Raw genomic sequence first — 24814 nt, 5'->3', positions numbered from 1 at the left:
ACATATGTATATCTTCCTGATATATCTCAGAAGGGTAGAGGGTACAGGAAAGGGCATACAGGTATGTGAGTGGGAAGAGAAAGAATTGAGAAGCAGGGTGTTGAGTAATTACCTAGGTGGTTATGTGCCTAACCCAAGATGGTATCTTGTGAGTAGGAAGCTGGTGAACCAGAGGCCAAAGTTTTCACTGAATGAGAGGGAATAAGTTGGAGCTAAGGTACAGTCAGATGAGGGATACACCAGGAAACAAGGGATTTAGTGCCTAGATTCCCTCAGACAGTGGATCTTAGGGGGAGAAAAATTTCCCTCTACTCCCTTAGGTTTGGTGGTTGGGCCTGAGAATTAAACACAAAAAAGCACATAAATATTATTTATTGTTTTATTACTATTGTTTTACACATACAGGAGCCATTTCTAAAAAAAAAAAATGGAGTGGGAGTATAGCTCAGGGGTAGAATACTTGCCTACTAGCATGAGCAAGGTCCTGGTTCAAGCCCCAATATTGCAGTACATACATACATACATACATACATACATACATACATACAGTAAAAAAGAGACAGAAAGGAAAAATGAAGACCAGTGGAAGCTATCAGGCCTCACAGCTTATGTACCCCTTTAAACACAGCACAACAAATTGTGCAGATGTGACAAGGGTATGGGCTAGGACTAGGCATTTGTGGGGGAGTGACTCAGAAATATATGGAGGATATTAATGGAAGGTAAGGGTTACAAGTTTTAGTAAGACTTTCTTTGCAGATTCATCTTTGCATCAACTCTTTCTGGTAATAGGAATACATGCTGTCTTCCTGGCCCAGGGAGGCATCTGCACAAGTTTCATGTCCTATGAAGCAGGTAGAAAGCCTGCTTCAGGAACTTTCCTGCATCTGTTTTTGCTCTGTTGTCCTCAGCTTAAAGAAATCTATATCTTTGCACAGGTTGCTCTAAAACTCTTCAGTACTGTTCCAAGTGAGGCAATGATTTTTTTTGGTACTGGGGATTGAACTCCGGTCCTTGTGCTTGCGGATCAGGTGGCAAAACCACTGAGCTAAATCCCCAGCTTTTTTTTTTTTTTTTGGACAGGGTCTCTGCTAAGTGGCTAAATTTCCCAGGCTAGGCTGGAACTTTGTAATCCTCTTGCCTCAGCCTCCCAGAGTGTTGAGATTAGAGGCCTGTGCTTTACCCTTGCTCCTCAACCACTTTTCTAGTTTGCCTTAATCTTTGTAACATTCCTGGAAAGTTACTTTATTTTACTGTTGAGAAACTCAGACTCGAGGCCATAGAGCCACAGCGCTTTGTGTGCCAAAGCTGTGCCCTGCCTAGAAGTAGTGCCCAGAGCAGTGGCCATGAGGACATCCAGTCCAAATCTCAACCGCCAGTTAAAATATGGATGATACTGTGTTCCAAGTTTGCCATAAACATTAAATGAGACTTTGTGACATCATAGGCGTTTAATACAGGTCTCTTCTTCCCCCACAAAGTCATCCAGATCTCTCCAAGGTCGCCAAAGCTGGGAAATCTGGGAAATCCGAGATCATCAGAAGGGTGTGCAAAGCTGCTCCTGCTGGTGAGATGAGAGAGGCAGACACCTTTCTCTGACAGGGGTAGTACCGGCTAGTACTCCCTTAATAGCAGCCCCTGGCTCCTCACACTGGCGTGGACTAGGCTGCTTGTCTGCTTCTGGTGCAGTTCTGTGACTTCAGGAGCTCGAGACCCTCTAGGGGATCCTCGGCATCAGAACCATTCATTTCCCGAGGACTCTAAGTCTAGCATTTGCCTTTACACTGCCACCCTCAGTGTGCATTCAGAGGCCACAAGACACACCCTGGCTCATCACCCTGTGGCTCATGAATGCGTGCCTGAGAGCTTAGGCCGTTTTAACTTCTAATGCATGAACAGCCTCGGGCACAGCCCTCATGAACAAAAGTATTGGGCAGAGGGTTCCAAACTCGAATTTTTAAGAGCGAAAAGGGTCCTGAGTAGGTCTGCCAGATTTAGCAAATAAATACACAAGATACACAGTTAAACATGGATTTCAGATAAGCGATTATCACGAGGGTTACACTCATACTAAAAAATTATTCATTGTAATGTGGCATTCAAGTATTTCACCTGACGTCGCGTACTTCACCCGGCCAAGTCGAGGGCTTGGAGGCCAGAAAGTATGAGACCCGCTCCCTCAGGCGACAGCCAGCTGAACTGCAGCGAGCGCTAGGTGGCTCGGGGGCACTTCCGGTCAGGCGGTGGGGCTGCGGGCGCAGGGCCCGCCCATCACCGGAAGTGTCCTCGGCTGGGCTGCTCCGCTAGCTCGCTCGCTCGGTGCCCGGCATCGTCCGCACCCTGCGGGCCGTCCGGCCCTGGTGCTGGGCCCGGGCCAGTGGAACCTGCTTCCGCCTCCAGGAGGCAGCGGCGTGGCCTGGTGCCTGGCGGACGGCCCCCCATCCTTGCCCTCGGCCTTTCCGCTCTTCTGTTAGCCGGGGTGGCGGGCCGACCAGCGGGCGGCCGGGACAGGCGGCCGCCATTCCCGTATCGCTGCGCCCACGCGGGCTGCCCGAGCCGGCCACCATGCCGCTGGGCCTGAAGCCCACCTGCAGCGGTTGCAAGACCACGTCATCTTCCATGTGGAAGAAAGGCCCGCAGGGCGAGATCCTCTGCCACCACTGCACTGGCCGGGGCGGCGTGGGCGGCGGCTCGGGGGCGGCCGGTGGGACAGGGGGCAGCGGCAGCGGAGGCAGCTTCAGCGCGGCGACCTTTGCCAGCACCTCGGCCGCGCCTGCGCAGAGCAACGGGGGCGGGGGAGGCAAGCAGGTGAGCTTGGCGCGCGGACGGTCTCGGTACCCCCTGGGCCTGGTTGCCCTGCCCACCCCGAGGGATCGGGGCCGGGGCCACGTCCCCAAGCATCTTTTCCAGCATGGGAAATTCAAAGGGTACAGAAACCCGAAAAGGCCCTTTAGAAATCTACACGCTGTAACAGTATTTTCAGTGGCAGCTGGATGTCCGCTTATACCCTTGTTTTGGGGTCCTGCCACATATGTTGTACTTACACACCTTCCCCGTTATGTTTTATTATATGTTAAATAATTATGTCATTTAAAATGGCATAAATATTCCATCGTAGGAGGTGCTGTAACCCGAAGTTACGTTTTTTTCTCAGTGACAAATGCAATAAATCCGTAGTTCCCACCTTGGCCTACATGTCTTCCTGTCCTCTTCTGTACTGTAAGCAGCTTACACTCCTTTGAGGCTCGGAGATGCTTTCCTAGGTTCTTGCCTGGCTTGTCTTAGCTTTTAAATTTTAAATATCCTTCCAAAGTGTACACCGTGGGAGCCTTGTAAAATGGCTGTATCGGGACAGCAACCTATCTACAGTTTTTCTTTTTGTTCTCTAATTGTTTACGTAACAGAGTAAGCAGGAAATTCACAGGCGGTCTGCACGGCTCAGAAACACTAAATACAAATCTGCTCCAGCTGCTGAAAAGAAAGTCTCCACCAAAGGAAAAGGAAGAAGACATATTTTTAAACTGAAAAATGTAAGATGATTGTGGCCAGTGTTGTGCTGTAATGTGGGTATTTTTGTGTCCTCCACTGCCTTTGTTTTTCACCGTCGAACATGACTGCACTATACTATTAATACATTTTTTCCTTTTTTACTGTATTTTTTTCCTTTGGGAAAATAAAAGTCTAAGAGAAACATCAACCTTGAACACATTTTATCAGATTAGTCTGTGTAAAGGAAGAGAAAGATTATGATTTTGATATGCCCAGATACCCTAGGAAAACTTTTTCTTTGTCCTTTAAAGATTCAAGTAAATAATAATTAAACTCATTTTCATATCTGTTATTATAGCCCCAGGAAATTTATCTTTTGATTTATAGTGATGAAGTTGATGCATAATGATGAATGAGAATTATTCCTAAACCTTTATTTCCTCTTCTGCTATACAAAATGGAGGAGAGGCTGGAGGTAGTCACAAGTGCATTATTGTTGCAGTAAGTTTTATTTTTTGTAAACACAAGGGCACAATGGGAAATGCATTATAGACTTAAAAAAAAGAACCTTCAGCATAATACTCATTTCATTCACCAATAGAGGCATTTCTGAAGTTGGGTATTTTCATTTATGAAACACAGAGGGTCCGGTGGTAGATTCTTATGCAGATTGTGAATTCTTAATGAGAATAACTGCTCCTAATTTAAGATTTTTATAATTTAATTTTCATAAAATGAGGCATTTGTTGACTAGGCAAAACATAAGTTCATATATTTATATCCTTGGCATGTTTTCCTTTTTGTACTACAAACTGTTCTCTTCAGTTATTTCACTATCAGTATCTCTGCAGCCCCTTCAAAGACTGTAACCAAGACAGATGGGAGAGGCTTGCTTTTAATGTTGTAGCATTGGAGTGTATATTGCAGCTTGAGAAGGTATTTCAGTGATGGTTGGAATGTGGCAGATTACTAAAGACTCCCAGGAATGTTTCTAAAGCCTCAGTTCAGGCTTGCTACAAAATTGATGAGTAACCTGGCAGGCTCCAATGCTGAGATGGACCATGTCTTCAAGGAGACATTTTTTCACTTTGTACAGTATTCACCTATGAATTTTTTATTACTTCTGTTGTGTCGTGCTTAGTCCATTAGAGGCAGAAATTTTTATAATTGGAATGATGATGTCTAATGGAGCTCTGAGAGAACTTTGTGTAGATCTCAGCAGCATGATCAGAAGCTTGTCCCCTGTTTCTCAGCAATTTTTAAGCTAATTGTAGCATAATAATGGAAATACTTAGACTATGCTTTGCCACAACACAGAAAATTATTCATCCTTTCATTGTGATTCTTGTCTCCAAACAAAATTTAGAATTTCTCAAATTATCCAGGTTTCATATCTGGCTGGAAAAATGCCTATTTACACTATAGGTGCATGCATTCCATGAATGTGCTAATGTTTTACTCATTTTTTTTTCATAGCCCATCAAAGCTCCCGAGTCTGTTTCTACCATCATCACTGCAGAATCTATCTTCTACAAGGTAAGCGTCTGTGAAGAATTGAGCCTGTGGTATATAATATGCTTAATCTAAATGTCTGCTATTCTTTTTTTTTTTTTTTTTTTTTTGGTGCCGGGGATTGAACTCGGGTCCAGGACCAACTCCTGGGAAGCTTAAGTGGCATGTGGCTTTATGACTATTGAATGTATTTATTTTTATTAGCCAACAGTGCTTATCAAGCAGAAACAGTCTGTACACAGGCAGACATCTCTCCTGTACTTCTAGCATTTCATACATTACTTTTTGTACATTGTTATTAAGAAATAGCTGAAATGTGGTGTGTGCTTGCTATGTAATAGGCACTGAGCTGAGCATTTTACTTACCTTACTTCATTCAGTCCACTCTGTGGGTTGGTACTGTTCTCCTCATTTTTTATAGATGAGGATATTGAGGCTAGAAATGAACTTTTTCAAGATTACACAGTTGAGAATTCATTGAGCAAAGCAGCCTGAAGGAGGAACCTAAGCCCAGACTTCAGATCCTGGCTCCCCAGTTTGGCAAGTGTCTGTGTGACTGGGCTAGGACCAACCTCTCTAATGCTCATCTGTAAAATAATGGTCGTTAACAGTACTTACCTCCTGAGATCATGCATGTTAACCAGTTAGCAGTGTTGGCACTTAATGAGTAGTAGTAATCAGCATCATCACGTCTTTAAATTTGGGTTTTAACTTTCCCAGCTGAACATAGTTTGTAGATTATATCTGAAGCTCAGAATTTAGTGTGCTAGTGATGGAAATATATGTGGAAGCTGTTCAGTACATGTGCTTATTAAGTAATAAGGCCAAAATGCAACAAAATACTCAATGTGGCAGAAACCCAGTGCCAGCACAATGGTGGAGGTTCAAGAGGTTACTGCCAGCTGTTGAGGTGGAGCCTAGATCAAGCATGCAAGAGGGAATTGAGTGTAGGTTATTGGGGTGATAGGCAAGAGCGTGTGAATCCAGGAACCAGAAGGATTAAGTGGCCTCCCTGAAGAACTGCATGACAGAGCACCTTCATGAACTCAGTGTGATCACTTCTAATCCAGCTCTTTCAGCCAGAAACTTTGAAAACTGCTGGCAAATGAGGCACTGCTTCTACCAAGTGGCTCAATCCTGTTGATGTTACATATATGCATAGTATTCTCTCCTTACCCATGGTTCCTGCTTTCTGAGGTTTCACTTATCTGCACTTTGAGAATATTATATTGGAAATTCCAAAATAAGTAATTCATAAATTTTAATTAACTTATTACAGTATATTATTATGATTGTTTTATTTCATTATTATTGTTAATTTATTTCTGTGCCTAATTTATAAATTAAACTTTATCATAAGTACAGGAAAAAAAACAATATATGAAGTTTGGTAGTATCCAGGTTTCGGGCATCCACTAGGGGGTCTTGGAACATATCCCCAACAGGTAAGAGGGGGTACTGTTGAAAATAGAACATATTAATAAACACCTACTGTGTGCCAGGCATTGCTTGCCATCAAAATCTTTTACTCAGACATTGTCTTTGCATTGCAGTTTTACTTTTATGCTATTACAAATTTACTGTTGACATCCATTCAGCATATATTTGAGTGTCTGTGGTGAGCAAATATTATTAATTTGGCAATGTCTATACATGTGGGCAAAGCTAATCGTAAATGAAAATTGTTTACCTGATGAGTAAACTTAAAACTTTATGGGCTGGGAGAAAGCTGTTAAACTAGCCAGCTGTGGCCTGCATCAGCCACACCCATTCGTTATGATTAGATGCAACAGTCACGCTGGACACAGGGATGAGTGTCCACCAGAGTTTCTGCTCCCGCTCTGTCAGGTGCTCATGTTGCAGTTCAATTGCTAGAAGTATTTCTTTCTTTCTTTCTTTATTTTTTTGGTACCGGGGGTCGAACTTAGGACCTTGTGCTTGTGAGGCAGGCGGCAGAACCACTGAGCTAAATCCCCGGCCCCGCTAGAAGTGTTCAAATCATTTTTATAGTTGAGGTGCACAGCCCAGCAACTTCACCTGCTTGCCAAAGCCCCATTTCATGGTAAGCAACAATGAATCACATGCTTTTGCAGCAGTCAAGGACACACTGGCCTATGCAGAACTGTGCACCTACCTAGGGAAGTGTAGGATGTCACAGGAACTTGGATCATCCATCGGGGTTGTCAAAAGAGAGAGTTTCCATTTTGAAACCCAGAGAAGAGGGCATGGGATGGATGGCAGAGGTACAGGGAGTGTTCCACACAGGACGTACACAGATTAGTTAGCTGGATATTAAAGTGGAATAGGAATTGAGTAAGACACAAAGCTTTGAATGCTAAATATACCAGTAATTGTATTGTGGGAAGTTACAGAACTAAAGGCAGTGAGTGGGGAATGCATGTTAAATTCATGGTAAACATATGTTGATACTGATTATAATCAAGAGTTTCTGTTATTTCTTTTGGTTTGAATTTATGGTATCAATTCTTTTGAATGGATGGTTGGGGAGGGAGGGGAGTTTGTAGAGTATATCCTCAGCAGGTAAGCGCTGATTTTCAGGGAAATACAGAGAAAGACCATTAAGCGGGTATAGGAGTTACAGTTTCTGCCTGTATGATTTTCAGCAAGTCACTTAAACTTTCTATAGTCTAATGAGTCTGGGCAAAAAAAGAGGGGTGGCATGGAGCTCAGAGGATAGTTTAGGCCAGTGAAACTACTCTATATGATAACATAATTGTGAAAACATGTCATTATACATTTGCCCAAACCCATAGAATACACAACACTAAGACTGTATACTAACCTCAGCTGTGGTCTTTGGGTGATAATGATGTCTCAGTAGAGGTTCATCTGTTGTAAAAAGTATATCACTATGGTGGGAGACATTAATAGTGGCCGTACATTTCCAGGGAGGAGTATAGAGGGAAACCTCTACCTTTCAGTGTTCCTGTGAACCCAAACTAGTCTAAAACAATGAAATCTACTCTTTTAAAAAAAAGAGATAGTGCTGTCAATGATATAAAATCAAATAATTTTTATGAACAAGTACAAATTGAGTGTGTGTGTGTGTCTTCACTCAAAAGTGAAACAAGTCTAGAATTGGCATCAGAAATAAACATTGACGTATTAGACCTTTTATGGACTATTTTGAAAATTTGCTTTCTTACTAAAGAAGTTTCATTGCAGAACTGCAGCGTTCTATTTTTATTTTAAATATGGAATTATCTTCTGTTTCCCCCAGGGAGTGTATTACCAAATTGGTGATGTTGTTTCTGTGATTGATGAACAAGATGGAAAACCCTACTATGCTCAAGTCAGGGGTTTTATCCAGGACCAGTATTGTGAGAAGAGTGCAGCCCTGACGTGGCTCATACCCACTCTCTCTAGCCCCAAAGACCAGTTTGATCCTTCATCGTATATCATAGGTGAGTGTGACCAGTGGTGCACCTGGCTGAGTTTAGTTAGCTCTCTCATGTGGAAGAATGTTTTAGTCTGCTTGGGCTGCCACGACAAAAAGCCACGGACTGAGTGGCTTGAACAACAGAGATGTATTGTCTCACAGCTCCGGAGGATGAAAGTCTGAGATTAAGGGGCTGTGAAGACTGGAAGGGAGTGAAGCCTTACTACCCGCCATGCAGATGGATGCCTTCCTGCTCTCACCTCACACGAGCTTTTCTCTTAGGTGTGCTTAGCAAAACAGAGCTCTCTGGTGTCTCTTCTTGTAGGGACACTAATCCTAATAATGTGCCCACCCTTACGGCTTCACTTTAAAGATCCCATTTCCAGTACCATCTCACTGAGGGACCAGGCCATTAACACATGACTTTAGAGGCTAGGGGACAATTCAGTCCCTAATAAACATTAGGTATAAGAAAGTAGAGAGCTTTGTTGCATATTATCAGAGACCTGCATAGTTGGGGTTTGGGTGCCTTTAGTTATTTTAGCTTAGAGCTGTGTGTACCTACTAAAAAGTGATATGGATAAGATTTTTCTGAGTGACCCAGAATTAAACTGGACAAAAACAGTCTATTGCTCAGAAACTAGATTTTTTAGGTTACTTATAAAAATGTATTTAAAAGTAATTTCTCAGGGCTGGGGATTTAGCTCAGTGGCACCGTGCCTGCCTTGCAAGTGCAAGGTCCTGAGTTCAATCCCCGGTACCAAAAAAAAACCACCCAAAAGTAATTTCTCAAAAACTGTCCTGTAAAATCTTATAAATTTTCAGTATGCATCCCTCTACACACCATGCATTATTCTAGACCTTTTTTTTTTTTTTTTTTTTTTTTGGACCTTATATTCTAGACCTTTTATTGTTGAAGTGACAACAGCTATACTTTTTTTTTTGGTACCGGGGATTGAACTCGGAACCTTGCGCTTTCAAGGCAGGTGCCGGACCCACTGAGCTAAATCCCTGGCCCAGCAGCTGTCCTTCTGATCATTTTAAGGCTGTCAAAAAGATGTGGCAAAAAGTTATTGACATAGACTCAAAAGAAGTTAGCACTTAATACAATTTAAAATTTTTTACCTTGAGCTTTTAATTCTTTCTATAATGAGGACGCATTACTTTCGCATCCTGAGAAAAGACTACATTTTTTTCTTCAGTGAGAACTCCAAGGACAAGTAGTATCCCAATGTTTTTCTCACCTACATTCAAGACTGATACATAACCAAACATTTCTAATCTTCTGCTTATAAGACAAAGAATGGACTTTCATTTACCTTATATGTAGAGCAGGAGCCCAGCAGAAGCAGTGATGTGTCAGAATCACCCCCTAGCTCCTCTCCTACCTCCTCTTGTTAATGCCCAAGCTCTGAAGCACAGAGTGGAGGTTAGCACAAACTCTGGAATCAGATTATCTGGCTTCACAGCTCTACCACTTAACAGCTATGTGACTTCGACAAGTCATTTAATGCCCCTTGTCTCACTTTTTTCATACGTAAAATAGAAGTAATAATAGTGCTGGGTTGAGGGTTGTGAGGATTTTAAGTATTGATACAGACAAAGTACTTAGAACAGTGGAGGCACATAATAAACTCTAATGTTCAGTATTGTGCTTAGAACCTTAGTAGAGTCATTCAGTTTGGAAGAGTGCCATATGCCTTAAGCAGTCAAAGTAAGAAAAAATGACAGTAACTTCAAAGTAGCGCATGTTCAAGGGCTAATGTCGATCCCAGAGTGCTTCCTCCTGGTTTCTAAAAATGTTAACATTTTATGAAAATTAAGTATACATTCAAAAACATATTTAATCTTTCCATTGGCTGCCTTCTAGGGCCAGAGGAAGATCTTCCAAGGAAGATGGAATACTTGGAATTTGTTTGTCATGCACCTTCCGAGTATTTCAAATCAAGGTCATCACCATTCCCTACAGTCCCCACCAGACCAGAGAAGGGCTACATATGGACTCATGTTGGACCCACTCCTGCAATAACTATTAAGGAAACTGTTGCCAACCATTTGTAGTTACAAAAGTAAAACTGGGAACTGGGAATGTCACCTACTGGTAGAGCACTTGCCTAGTGTATGTAAGGCCCTGGGTTTGATCTCTAGCACACAAAAAATGTAACTGGTTCTCCCATTTTCTTGTATTCATGCTACTATGAAATATGCTACATGTTTCTTTCATGAAATTCTTAAATGGAAAAATAATTTAAGAAGTTTTTACCCTACTACCCAGTAGTCATTAGCTTTATTTATTGCTTGTCCCTTAGAAAAGTACAAGGGATAGAAAAGAATGAAATGTAGTTGAAGGTAAACATAACATTCTGTATGTTTTTCTTCCCAGGCAAAGGCTGCGGTTTGCAGTTTGTAGGGAGATCATTAGGAACAGGTAGTCTCTATTTTTCTTCATAATTTATTTCTAGAAATTCATAAAATAGATTATATTTTTATACAAATACAAAATATTAACTTCTGAATTTCTGACCAAGAGCTTAATCAAATAAAATGTAGGTATAACCAGTAGTGTCTGTCTTAAAGCCACACAAGCCTTATCTCCCCATCCAGAAAATGCTAGGACAGTTGTGGCGGCTTTAACCATAAGGAAAGTGACTCGTGGACCATTGTATTAGCCCTGGCTTTTTTTAAACTTTCACTGGATTTTTCTGTAGCGTACAGAACCATCCAGTTGCTCTTAGTAGAGCTGCTCTTCACTGTTCTCACCTATCCCACTGAGGCTTCTAGCCAAATCATAGATCTGCACAGCAGGCATCATCTTCACTAGAGCATACATAAAACCAGGCCTCAGACATCTTTGAGAGAGTTTCTCAACTATTAGATCAGCTTATAGTCAGAAAAGTGATTCATAGGTCATTAGCTTTAATAGCTAAAAAAGTCTGCTGTAAAGTTGAAGCAGCTGCTATGGACTGGCCCTGCCATGCTTCGCACTAGGAAGGCTTGTTACATGCTTCTGGGGAGGTCAGTTAAATGAGGGAGCAGTGGTAACACTTGCCTCATCTCCCATGATTTAACCTGCATTCCTTGACTCCAAAAGAACTTGTAGGGATTTGATTTGATCATGACCTTCACAGTTGCACCTTTAACTCTTACCCTTTTTCTACATAGTTAAGGTTTTTGTGTTAGAAAGAAGTGACTGTAGATAGCTGTGTGTACATGGTCATCTCTTTGTTCACAAAAACAACAGTAAAATGGATTGTAAATGCCATTGTAAATATTTTCTAAATACAGTACTAATGTTGAAGACTTCTGTATTAAAATGTATTTTCACTGTATATTTACTTTGGATTTATTTATTTCATTCAGTGGGGCAGGCTTAGGAGTGAGGCACAGTGGGGGGTTGTGCGATTGGGGGAGTGAGAATAGCAGAGCGCATGCCCATAGCAATGACTGATGTTCTGTTGTGCGTGTGCTGTGCCCTGGCCTTCGGGGCAGGTGTGCCCTGCCCTGGCAGAGTAGGCACTGTTCTCAGGCACAGGTGGCTAGGAACAGCCATTCCAGGAACTGGAGTTGTGGGCAAGGCGGACAGGAGCCAGACCTGTCACATCTCATTCTTCTCTTTCTCCTTTATACCTTCATTTTCTACCAAAGGCTTGTTTAAAGCCCCTAACTCCCCCAACCCCTGGGACTGGGGAGGGAACCAGGGCCTTGAGGATACTAGGCAATCACTCTACCACTAAGCCACCCCTCCAACCCAAGGGCCCTGAATTCTGTTTCCTCATGAAAACTTTCCAGATTCTTCTGGCTCCTTGAAATCTTTTCTGTGGTTGCATTTAAGTTTCTCCTCCTGTCCCCATTCCTACCCCTGCACTCCCGAACGGATGGAGGATGTATGTTTTGTGTCTCATCTTTGCAGCTCCCGCCACACCTAACTGAAGTCTTCACTTATGGGAAACACTTAGTGTAGAATGCAAATTAGATACTGTCAACTGAAAGACTGGTTGGTATTTCAGTTAATGTTAACTAGCCTAAACTTCAGATTCCATTATGAATACCTTATGAATAGTCTAATCAAGTAGAATCTCACACTGTTATATAGTAGATTCATTAGAGTATTTTAAAAGTTGTTTTGATAGGATTTTAAAATTAATTTTTATTAGGACATGTTTGTGATACATAATGAATACATTCAAAGACTAGATTTTAAAAGTTCTTTACACAAATATATATAATGTCAACAATTGATGTATTTGAAGTTATAGTGGATCACATATTCTTTGTGCCTCAGCTCAAGCAAATGTCTTGACTCAAGTCTCCCAAGTAGCTGAGGCCACAGCCATGTGCTACCACTCCTGGCTTGTATTTGTTTTATTTTGCAATTTTTATGATTAACATCAAGTACTTATATACTCAGGGGAAATGCTGTTTTAAATAACTAGAAGGAAAAAGGGTGTAATGGGCTGAATGTTTTGTCTGTGTTGGAAGCTGGGGTATTGGGAAGGAATTCACTTTAGATGAGTTTATTGAAGATGGAGCCTCTATAATGTGACCAGTGTCCTTGTGAGAAGAGGGAGAGGCATGACAGACCTTCTTTATCTCCCCCCATGTTAAATACAGCGGTTATGCTCAAAGGAATCAAAGCCAGCATAAAAGGACAAATACTGTATAATTCCACCTACATGTACCTAGAATGGCCAGATTCATGGAGATAGAAAGTAGAAGGGAGGTTACCATGGCCAGAGGGAGAGGAGAATATTTATAGGTGCAAAGTTTCTGTTGGGATGATGAAAAGGTTCTGGAATGGTTACTGGTGGTTGCATAACTATGTGGATGTCCTTATGCCACTGAATTGTGCACTTAGGCATGGTTAAAATGTAAATTTTTATGTTATTTTAACAATCTTTAAAATAGACTACATAATTTAATAACCAGTTAGAGATAGAAAATGAGGTGAAAGAATGAATTAAGGAAGACACGAGCATTACTTTGTAGAAGATGAAACTAGAGTGATAGCTTCCCGCGTGACTTCCCAGGTGGCTTCCCACTGTGTCTGTTCTGTAATGTGAGGTCTTCCAGGCATCTAGATCCTAGCATCGATTAGCTACCTGACACTGTGGTGGGAGTGGGTGAGAGATACAATGCAGCCACAGCTCTTCACCTAGTGAATTTCTGTCTCCTGATCTAGTGCTGCTGTGAGACAAACTGTGAGTTAGGTGCCTGGGTGGGCAGCCATGGGTCCCGGACTCTGGCTCAGCGTCAGCTCTGACTTTGACATCATGCCCGCCACAGCAAGTCTCCCTTTCTCAGCTCTGGTCCTGTGCACAGATATCCCAAGCCTAAAAGAGTGCTCACTTGTCCCTGTGTCTTGGGTTATAAATCTCAAGGTTTTCAGAATACAGAGAAATGGCAGTTGCTGTAACTGCTACCAGCTTCAGCTTGCAGGGGATCAGTGAAGTGGGGGCCGTGCTTGGAAAGACGACCAAAAGTGGCCACAGCAGAGCTCAAGAGTCTTGCCAGTGTCCACGGGCAGGGCCACCGGGCACAGGGCTTAGGCAAGGGAATGACTGGGCTGCTAATGCCCTGAGCACCAGAACAATGCAATAGATGAGTTTGGTTTTTACAACTGTTCAGGTTTTACATTTCTAGGCAAGTGTGATTTGATTTTGTGAGTAAGGTTAATTTCTCACTCAAATGCAGATTGTTACACATACTACTGTGGCTCATGATCCATAGGCAGAAAAACTGTGGAACATAGTCTTTGTAGATGTATGGATTTAAGAGCATCTAGTGTAACTTATTTAACAGATAAGAAAACTAAGACCTAACAAAGTTAAGTAAATGCAATGGAAATGTCACTCTAAAGGCACTGCAGAACTGCCACACACAGGATCCAAAAGAAATTGGGAAAATGCTAACATGAGAAATACTAGGTCCCAAAGGATCTAATACAAATTAAAATCTAGATTGTGCTTCTTTAAAAAATTCCTGCACATAGCTGAACTTACCTGGTCTTCTTCTGTCTATCATTTCTTCCTTTCCTTCCTTTCATTGTGCTTTTGTTTTGTGTTCTGTTAAAGAAGTGGGAATCACTAACTGATGTTTCTTATTCAGCATGGAACAGACTAGCATGACGTAATCGCCCAACTACAATCAGAAACGCTACACTTCTAACCTCAACTTCTTGCAATTTCTTTGTGTCACCTTTTTAGCAGAAGCTGGGTGAAAGGGAGAAGGTTTGTAACCAAAAAATGACTAGCAAAGGTATAAGTAAGATGATAGCCACTCTAGAATAAACAGTGAAGGTGCTGTTAGAAAAGTTGAAAAAAAAAATCTCTCAACCCAGAAATCCCTCCACAAAGGCAGTAGAGAAAGAAAACAGTTTTATTACTGTATAAGTATTAAGTCAGAATATGAGACAAATCAAAGGCAATGTGTTAAGAGATTACAAAGACATAGATGTCACATTTTACATAGGCAAGCAGGTACAATCCATTACGTGCCTGTCTTAATTTTTCTTTTTTTGTATTAAATTCTTTTATTGGTACATTGTAGGTATACAACACAATTACATTTCTCATTGGGAATTGTACCTTTATATAATGCACCTTGGTTCTTATTTTTTCCCCATTCCTAGCCCTCCACGCCCTCCACCCTTCCCTATTTACAAAGACTTTATTTCCATTTTTTCCATTTCTCATCATTTTTTCCTTTCCCTTCCTTCCTTTCCCCTGTGCCTCCCACTACCCCTACCCCTTTGGACCTTTTCTTCCTATTTTACATTATCGATTATTCATTCTAATAATTGGTACATTTTAGGTATACAATATAATGACATTCATCATTGGAAATTTGCACCTTTACATAGTCTCTCTTGGTTCTTGTTTTTCACCCTTGCCCAGCCCTCCCTTCAACCCCTCCAGCCCTCCCTATTTACAAAAATTTTGTTCCTATTTTTCCATTTTCTCATATTAATCCCATTCCCTTCTATCCTTTCCCTTAGCCCTCCCACTTCCTTCCCCTTTGCCCCTTTTCTTCCTATTTCACATGACCTATTATACATTTAGTCCTTATTTACACTTTCAGTTTCTCACACCAGAGAAACTATTCGGTATTTACACATCTGTGTCCTATTTATTTCACTTAAGAGTATTGCCTCAATGTGCATCCACTGAGCTATAAATGTCTCTAATTTCTCATTTTTTATGGCTGAGTAGTACTCCATTTTATAAAAAAACCACATTTTCTTTATCCAGTCTCCAGTTGATGGGCATTTGGGCTATTTCCAAGTTTTAGCTATTACAAACTGCGCTGCTATGAACATGGGTGCACATATATCACTGTGGTATGATTCTTTTAATTCTTTGGGGAAGATCCCCAGCAGTGGAATAGCGGGGTCAAATGGGATTTCCAGTCCTAGTTCTTTGAGGTATCTCCATACTGATTTCCACAGTGCTTGCACCAGTCTACACTCCCACCAGCAGTGGAGCAGGGTTCCTCTTTCCCCACAGCCCCACCAGCATTTGTTATTGGTTGATTTCATGATAGCAGCCATTCTTTCTGGAGTGAAGTGGAATCTCAGTGTTGTTTTCATTTGCATCTCTCGAATGACCAGTGATGTTGAACATTTTTTCATGTATTTATTTGCTATTTCTACTTTGTGTGAGAAATGTCTGTTCATTTCAGATGCCCATTTTTGGATTGGGTCTTTAAATTTGGGAGATCTGATCTTTTTAAGTTCTTTATAGATTTGAGATAGTAGACCTTTCTCTGAGGAAGAGCAGGTGAAGATTTTTTCCCACATTGTGGATTGTCTCTCACACTGCTGGTGGTTTCTCTTGCTGTGCAGAAGCCTTTTAATAAAAAGAGATCCCATTTGTTGATTGTTTGTGCTAGTTCACGGGCAACTGAGATTTGGTTCATAAAATCTTTTCCTACACTGATGTCTTCAAGGGTTCTACCTAACCTTTGTTCCAACTGGTTCAGAGTTTCTATTTTAATATTTAGATCTTTAATCCATTTTGATTTTAGTTTAGTGCATGGTGAGAGATACAGGTCTAGTTTGAATCTTTGGCAAGTTGAAGCCCAATTTTTCCAGCACCATTGATTAAAGAGGCTATCTTTCCTCCAGTGAGGGTGTTTGGCTCCTTTGTCGAAGATGAGATGGCTGAGTGTGTCTGGTGTTGTTTCTGCATCTTCTAATCTGTTCCACTGGTCCTCAAGCCTGTTTCTTTGCCAGTCCCATGCTGTTTTTAATCACAGTAGCTTTGTAGTAGAGTTGCAGGTTGGGGATTGTGATACCCCCTGCCATGTCTCTGTTACCTAGAATTGCTTTTGCTATTCTGGGTCTCTTCTTATTCCAAATGAATTTTTGGATTGTTTTCTCAAGGTCTATGAAGTATGCTGCTGGGATCTCAATTGGAATTGCATTAAATCTATATAGCAGCTTTGGAAGTATGGCCATTGTCACTATATTAATCCTTCCTATCCAGGAGCAGGGGATGTCTGTCCATTTTCTGATATCATCTTCAATCTCTCTTTTCAGAGTGCCATAGTTTTCAGAGAAGAGGTCTTTGATTTCTTTTGTTAGGATGATTCCTAGGTATTTCAGTATTTTGGATGCTATTGTGAAAGGAAGTATTTGCCCTATTTCTCTCTCAGTGAGTCTGTCATTGGTGTAGAGGAAAGCTATTGATTTTTGTGTGTTGACCTTGTAACTAGCTACTTGACTGAATTTGCTTATTAAGTCTAGAAGACTTTTGGTGTAGTTCTTGGGGTCTTCTATATAGAGTATCATGTCATCTACAAATAATGACAATTTGACTTCTTCATTACCTACCTTTATTCCTTTTATTTCTTTCTCTTGTCTAATTGCCATGGCTAATGTTTGCAGAACTATATTGAACAAGAGTGGTGATAGTGGACATCCTTGTCTTGTTCCTGATTTTAGTGTGAAGGATTTCAGTTTTTGACCATTTAGTATGACATTGGCTGTTGGTTTTTCATAGATGGCTTCTATCAGTTTGAGGTAGAGACCATCTATTCCAATTTTTTGTAGGGTTTTTATCATAAATGCATGTTGGATTTTGTCAAATGCTTTTTCTGCATCTATGGAGATAATCATATGGTTTTTGTCTTTGGTTCTATTGATATAGTGTATTACATTAATTGATTTTCATATATTGAACCATCCCTGCATCCCTGGGATGAATCCCACTTGATCAGGGTGTATGATCTTGATGATCTTCTGCATTCTGTTTGCCAGTATCTTATTAAGGATTTTTGCATCTATGTTCATTAGTGAGATTGGCCTATAGTTCTCTTTTTCAGTTGAGTCTTTCTCTGCTTTGGGGATCAAGGTGATGCTTGCTTCCAGGAATGAATTTGGGAGTATTGCTTCCCTTTCAATTTCATGGAAGAGTTTAAACAGTAGTGGCAGCAGTTCCTCTCTAAATGTCTTGTAGAATTCAGCAGTGAAGCCATCAGGGCCCGGGCTTTTCTTAGGTGATAAGTTTTTAATTATGTTTTCAATTTCATTGGTTGATATTGGGTTGTTCAGAATTTTTAGGTCTTCTTCGTTCAACTTTGGTAATTCATATGTATCTAGGAATCTGTCCATTTCTTCTGTGCTGTCCATCTTATTGGTGTATAGGTTCTGGAAGTAGGTATTGATGATCCTCTGGATTTCTGCTGGGTCTGTTGTAATTTCACCCTTTTCATTCCTAATTGCATGGATTTGGGCCTTCTCTTTCCTTTTTCTGATAAGGTTGGCTAAGGGTTTGTCAATTTTGTTGATTCTTTTGAAGAACCAACTCTTGGCTTCATTGATTTTTTTGTATCATTCTCTTAGTCTCCATTGCATTGATTTCTCCTCTGATCTTTATAATTTCCTCCCTTGTATGAGCTTTGGGGTTGTCTTGCTCTTCTTTTTCTAGAAGCTTGAGGTGCAGCATCAGGTTGTTTAATTGGGCTCCTTCTGTTTTCCTAATATGCATATTCACTGCTATGAATTTCCCTTGTAAGACTGCTTGCATTGTGTCCCATAGATTCCGATATGTTGTATTGTCATTGTCATTTAATTGAAGGAACTGTCTGATTTCTTCTTTAATTTCTTCTGTGACCCATTGGTTATTCAGAAGTGTGTTGTTCAATTTCCACATGTTTATGAAATTTTTTGAGTTTCTTTTGCTATGGATCTCCAATTGCATTGCACTATGGTCTGATAATATACAGGGGATAACTTCAATTCCTTTGCACTTACTTAAACATGTTCTATGTGTGAGTATGTGGTCTATTTTGGAGAATGACCCATGTGCAGCTGAGAAGAATGTGTATTCTGATTTTGTGGGGTGGAAGACTCTGTAAACATCTGTTAAGTTCATTTGTTCAAGAGTTCGATTGAGTTCTAGTATTTCAGTACTTATTTTTAGTCTAGTTGATCTATCTATTTGTGACAGTGGGGTGTTGAGTTCCCCCACTACAATTGTATTAGTGCATATATGACTCTTCATGTCCGTTAGTATTTGTTTTATATAGTTGGGTGCACTAGTGTTTGGTGCATAGATATTTATGATTGTCATCTCTTCCTCTTGGATTGTTCCCTTTACAAGGATGTAGTGTCCTTCTTCATCTCTCTTAATTAGTGTTGGTTTGAAATCTACTTGATCTGCCAAGAGGATAGCTACTCCTGCTTTTTTTCGGGTTCCTGTTGCATGGAGTATTGTTTTCCACCCTTTAACTTTCAGTCTATGAGTTTCCTTTTGAATTAAGTGTGTTTCTCGTATGCAGCATATTGTTGGATTTTGCTTCTTGACCCATTCTGCCAGTCTATTTCTTTTGATTGGTGAATTGAGACCATTAATGTTGATGGTTATAACTGAAATGTATTGACTTGTCATTGCCATGACTTTTTCTTTTTGTTGGGTTCTCCCCCTTTACATTTAATTTCTTGTCATGCCAGATGGGTTCATTCTGCTTTGCTTCCTGGGGTTGTGATCCTCAACGTCTGTTCCTAGGCTATTGTGTAAAATTCTTTGGAGTGCTGGTTTGGTATTCACGAAGTTCCTAAGGTGCTCTTTGTCATGCAAGTATCTTATTTCTCCATCCATTTTGAAAGATAGTTTTGCAGGGTACATCAGTCTGGGTTGGAAGCTGTTTTCTTTTAGGGCTTGGAATATGTCACTCCAAGCTCTTCTTGCCTTGATGGTTTGTGTTGAGAAGTCTGCTGTGATTCTGATGGGCTTTCCTTTGTATGTGATTTGTTTCTTTTCTCTGACTGCTTGGAGAACTTTGTTCTTCTGTTGTGTTTCTGGAATCTTAACAATTATATACCTATGTGTAGATTTTTTTTGATCAAGGCTATTTGGAGTCCTATATGCCTCACTTATCTGTATGTCAAGCTGTTTTCCCCTGCTTGGGAAGTTTTCTGCCATTATTTCTGTGAAGAGATTTTTTATGTCATCGCCACTCTCTTCTGTTTCTTCATTGACTCCAGTCAGTCTTATGTTATTCTTCTTTGCATCATCTAGCAGCTGCTGGATTGATTTCTCATGTTCCCTTATAATTTTGAAGCAATTTTTGTTTTCCTGGTCATTACTTGCAATCTTATCTTCTATATCTGAAATTCTGTCCTCACATTGGCTCATTCTGCTGGGTAGACTTTCAATGGAATTTTTCATGTCCTGGAAATCTATTTGCATCTGTTTTATGGATTCCATTTGTTTCCTATGTTGGGATTCCATCATGTTCCTGAGCTCCTCTCTAGATTTATTAATCATGTCGTGCACTAGGAGCAGAATCTCTCCTGTTATGTGAGAAATTATTTCTGATTGCATTTTTTCCAGATCCCCTTTTGTTGCCAGTTCAGTGGGTCCAGGTGGTTGAGTATCAGAGTGTTCCATCTCATTTCCCTTTGAGGTTGCTGTAGGTGATCTGGAAGTCTGGTTTTGAGACTTATTTATGTGTTTTCTCATTTTGACTTGGGGAGGGGGCTGTTGGCGCCTGCACAGGTTACCTCCTCTGAGCTGGGAGAGGTGGGACAGGGGCCGGGGAGCAGCTGTAGGGATGGTGGCTAGGAAGCCCCTTCCTCTGGACCAGGAGCAGTGGGACAGTAGCTCAGAAGCCCCTATCTCTGGGCCGGGAGCCGCGGAACTCAGTACAGTGGTCTGGTGGTCTGGTGTCCTCTGCGTCTTTGTAGTGTGGAACCAGGTGGCTGTACAGAGGAGCGGGGTGGGGGTGGGGGGGTGTCCAGTGGATTGTTGCCGGGGCACACGCTGATTCGGCATGTTCCGCATGACTTGTGACCTCCGTACGGCGTGTGCAGACCTGCCTGTCTGCAGTGGGCTGATTTGCCGTGTTCCATGTGACTAGGCCAACCTCCGTAGGGCGTGCTGGCCTATTTTTTTTTTTTACTGAATAATGACTTCCTTTTTCTGGCAAGGTCGCCCTCCCTGTGCATTGGTGAAGATAAAGATGCTAGCAGATCCCATGCTGGATATTACTGTGGCACATGTCACACATTCTATGCCTTTAAATTTGAGAAGAAACTGATAGTGTATTATTTCAAGCATGTTTGACTCATTACTTAAAGATATCTTTTTATTATTGCTACCAAGTATAATTTATATTCTTATGGTGGGAAAGTAAAAGGAAAGTATGTATTTAATTTTAATTCTGTTGTGACATAGTAGTCAAAATGATAATAATAGCAACACTTCATTTAGTGCTATCTATGTGCCTGGCAGAGATCAAAGTACTTTGCATAAATTAACTCCTTTAATCTTTGATGCATTTAATCCTTTAATGTTGGTTCTGTGAGGCAACGTGTACATTCCCAAGATCATATCATACAGGTGGAGAGGTAAAACTTAAACTTGAATTCAGGCTGCCTGTTCTTTATGATAATATATTTCTTGGGAACCACCAGTGTTGGGAGCAATGCTACATAATTCTAGGGAAAAATCATTTGAGTAGGCCTAGTTCTCCTGCCTACAGACCAGCTACGACATTCCAGACATAACTGCATTTTGGCCTCATGTCACAACTGAGACCTCAGTGATCCCCAGATGCTGTAATGCTCCAGGACAAGACCACACCTGCGGGAGATGCCACAGAGGAACCAAATCTTCATCTGCATAGTTCCTCATTGGTCTTAGATTTCCACTGCCCCCCAGTCTTTTTACACCTTGTTTATCCCAATGTAAAGTACCGAACTCTGCATTTTTCACTTGTTACCTCTGTTTCCCCATGGACTGAATAAAAGGTGCTGCAAGCTAGGGGGCTTTTGTCTTTGCCGCCCAGAGCAGCACTGATCAGACCCAAAGCTCAGCTTCTTCTCAGTCTCATTTTTCTACCTTTCCTGTAATTCACCATGTGCTGCTGTGGCTCACAGGAGACCAGGACTCACTGCAGAGGTTCTGGTAACGTCCCCTTCCCCTGTTCCCTACACACCAGTAAAAGTACATCTGCTTTAAGAAATACACGGGGCGCCAAGATCATCAGAAGCAAGCAGATGCTATAGTGAAATATTGGCAAGGAAGCTTAATGTCAGTATCAAGAACCAAGGGACTGTCTTGAGTGAGTTTAACACATCAGAGGGCTTCAGAAACCTTGTGCTGAGGTGGCTTTTAGAGCAGTCTCCCTTACCAAGACAGAAACAAGACGGGCCAGCAAAGAAGATGTGCGGCCTGGGTGAAACACAAGGTCACTGCTACGCTCTTGGACAGGTCACAGACTAAAGTGCTGAGGAGATGAAGCTTGCTAATACTCTTAAGTTGTTTAGGAATGTGGCATGACGCAGAGTGAATGCTCTGTGATACCACTATTTGTCAAGAGAACAGACTATCCGGTGATGCCATTCAATTAAGTTGGTCACCATTCTAGTTAGGCTGGCTCTGTGCTTACTACAGGCAAAGTAAAGTAAAGTAGGAAACGCTGATACTCACCCTGGGTTTGTTTTGAAGGTTTTTTCCTGGTAGTGAGAGTGGTGTCTGAATCCAAAACTCTTGCCTCTTGCCAAGTTCTCTCTCTCTTTTCTTTTTTTGGTAGTGGATATCGAACTCAGAACCTTGGCGCTTGCACACAAGCACTGTGCCGCTGAGCTAAATCCCCAGCCCTTGCCAAGTTCTCTTCACACTCTCAGGACTAATAAGCACTGATGGTTAGGGATCCCTGACAGCCTAGGACCTCGCTTTTCTGATGCCAGATACAGAGGGGCTCCAGCTTAGTACCCAGCTTTGCTGGCCTGGGCCCGCCACTTTTGAGCTCACATCTTGCCAAAGCTCTCAGGCAGTCACCAGTACAGATGTTTCTAAGCTGCTGGGAAGAGTCTGTGATCAGAGGTTGAAGTTGAGGTGGGATCTACATCCAGCCAGCAGAGACTCTGCCCTAACCCTCCAGATTCTCAGCCCACGTTTTCCCATACTCAGATCACAGTAAAACTTATTTAATGTTCTATTCAACAGAATTTACTGGCCTGTCTTCAGACATTGTCACCTGACTGCATCTGTACATTCTGTCAGTTTCCTTGGAATAGAGAAAAATCAACTGAAAAAGTTAAGGACAACAGTACTTGGTTAATTTACATAGAGGGAGACCTCAAAATTTGGTAATCTCTTCAAAACTGGAAAAGGTAAACTAATAGATATTTGAATAATTTTGTGGTTGAATTGATTTGATGATCTACATTTACTAAAAAATATGAATGTCTTCCAAATGCTACTGAATAAATTACATCAAAGAAAAAATCCCACCAACTTAGAATTTTATAATACTGCTGAAAGGTCGCCGAAGAAGCGGGCACACACGGACGTTCCAGCAAGCTTTATCGGGGCGGCAGTCCGCAGCCTGCCGGGCTGACTCACAGAATGGAGACCAGAAACTGCATGGGCTGAGCTGGAAGCTTATACAGGGATCTCGCAGGTGGGAGAGCACAGTCCATTGGTGGGGGTGGGGGATTGGGGCTGGGGTAGGTAGCAACAGGTTTCGGTCAGGGGGGATGGAGTCACCACTTAGGGTTAGGGTTAGGGTGAGGGTTAGCCCCTATCTTACTGGACCATCTGACCACGAAACCAGTGGGGCAGAAAGACCTTAACTAGGCAGAGAGTCACTAAGAAAGGGAGGTCGGGCCTTAGTTATGCGGAAGTTCCCTGTTCCCTGTGGCGGAGTGGGTGGGGCAGGGGGAAAGGAGAGGAGGGGGCTTGCTCTGTGGGGGCTCTGAAATACCTAACAACTGCCATTGTAAAATTTGGCCACAGGGGCATGCTTCTGCTAGACGGGCCATAGTTTGCTGAGAAAGCAGTAGGTGTGAAGTGGTTTTGTTTGTGTCTAATATATGTAATGATAAGACATAAAGCACTTCTATTATCTAGTCCTTTTTTTCTCTTCAATCAGTGGTTTTCAATTTGCAAGTGAGTAAGTCAAAACTAGCATCATGTGTATGAAGTAGAATAAAAAGAAGATAGGAGGGATTAGAGAGCAACATGTATTATAAGGGCAGATACTGTTCGGTGACATTTTTGTTTCAGTAGTGTGTGTTATCTGGACCAGATTGTAAAACCTACTACTCTGGGTTGTGGTTAAAATATTTTGAAAATCAATGGTTTAAATATCAGCACTTCCACTTTTGTGAAAAATTTGAGGAATAGGACAAAACAAGTATCTAGAGCAAAGTGCCTATTTTTTTTTCTGTCTAAAACTTTGGGCAAATTTTCTGTGTGAATCTATGGTCAGTGGTATTTGTTATCTTTTGTTTTAGTTGTATACTTTTTAGACTCTTGGAAACTTTCTGGGTGGCTGAGTCCTAGACTGAGTTTTAAAAAGTCATACTGTCTAGGAAATGAGTAAACTCCATAGAATAATGATATTGTCCAGTGTTTTGCATTTTATATTTTTTCTTTTTATGAGTATTTTACTAAAAAACTATAAATGTTCAATTTTTTTTTTTTTTTGTGCCAGGGATCAAACTCAGGTCCTTGTGCTTGCATAGCAGGCGGCGAAACCAATGAGCTAAATCCTCGGCCCAATGCTTATTTTAAGAATCTAATATCTAGTACTGTACTTGACCAGTTTCCATAAAATATTGTTTTATTCATTTCTCCCTGTCAAAAATAAATCAGGGCTGGGGGCTTAGTTCATTGGTAGATCATGTGCTTAGCTAACATGCTTAGGGCCTTGGGTTCAGCCTTCAGATACACACACACACACACACACACACACACACACACACCAGATAAAGTTAGAAAAGTTTATTGTGCAGTCCAAGAACTGAGAGCCCTCAAAGTGGTAAGAACTTGCATTAAAGCATCTGCAGCAGGTTTATAAAGGATAGAGGAGGAAGGACTTTGATCTTTTTCATGATTGACTGTTATACATTAACATTAAGGCAAGCAGAGCTGTTGAAACTGATTTGGTTTATAGCCAGTT

The 24814-nt window shown here is 41.4% G+C and overlaps 2 protein-coding genes across 8 annotated transcripts in view; one reads left to right on the top strand and one right to left on the bottom strand.

Annotated features, from left to right (window-relative positions):
• LOC101698185 (protein lifeguard 1) overlaps positions 1 to 2234 on the bottom strand; it is a 28028-nt gene extending 25794 nt beyond the window's left edge. The window contains exon 1 of the mRNA XM_087204484.1: positions 2113 to 2234. The gene's annotated coding sequence lies outside the window, so the exon portion shown is untranslated. The remainder of the gene's footprint in view (positions 1 to 2112) is intronic.
• The window catches only part of Gatad1 (GATA zinc finger domain containing 1), a 38570-nt gene continuing 14839 nt past the window's right edge, over positions 1084 to 24814 (top strand). For 2 of the 7 annotated variants that reach the window (XR_015448653.1, XR_015448652.1), the window contains exons 1-5: positions 1084 to 2808; positions 3405 to 3530; positions 4966 to 5025; positions 8243 to 8426; positions 22855 to 23311. Coding sequence is in view for 3 of the 7 variants with exons in the window: in XM_004862369.4 (XP_004862426.1) it covers positions 2566 to 2808; positions 3405 to 3530; positions 4966 to 5025; positions 8243 to 8426; positions 10272 to 10462 (804 nt within the window). In the remaining 4 variants the exon portion in view is untranslated. Of the gene's footprint in view, positions 2809 to 3404; positions 3531 to 4965; positions 5026 to 8242; positions 8427 to 10271; positions 11731 to 22854; positions 23312 to 24814 lie in introns of those variants that run through there. The other 5 variants (XR_015448654.1, XR_015448655.1, XM_004862369.4 and 2 more) reach the window with 5 other exon arrangements.

Source organism: Heterocephalus glaber, unplaced genomic scaffold (genome assembly GCF_053883595.1).
Source record: "Heterocephalus glaber isolate CG9 unplaced genomic scaffold, H.glaber_assembly_v1.0 deba00000546, whole genome shotgun sequence".
NCBI lineage: Eukaryota > Metazoa > Chordata > Mammalia > Rodentia > Bathyergidae > Heterocephalus > Heterocephalus glaber.
The sequence above is the reverse complement of the archived record's forward strand: the minus strand, read 5'-3'. Positions and strand labels throughout refer to the sequence as shown.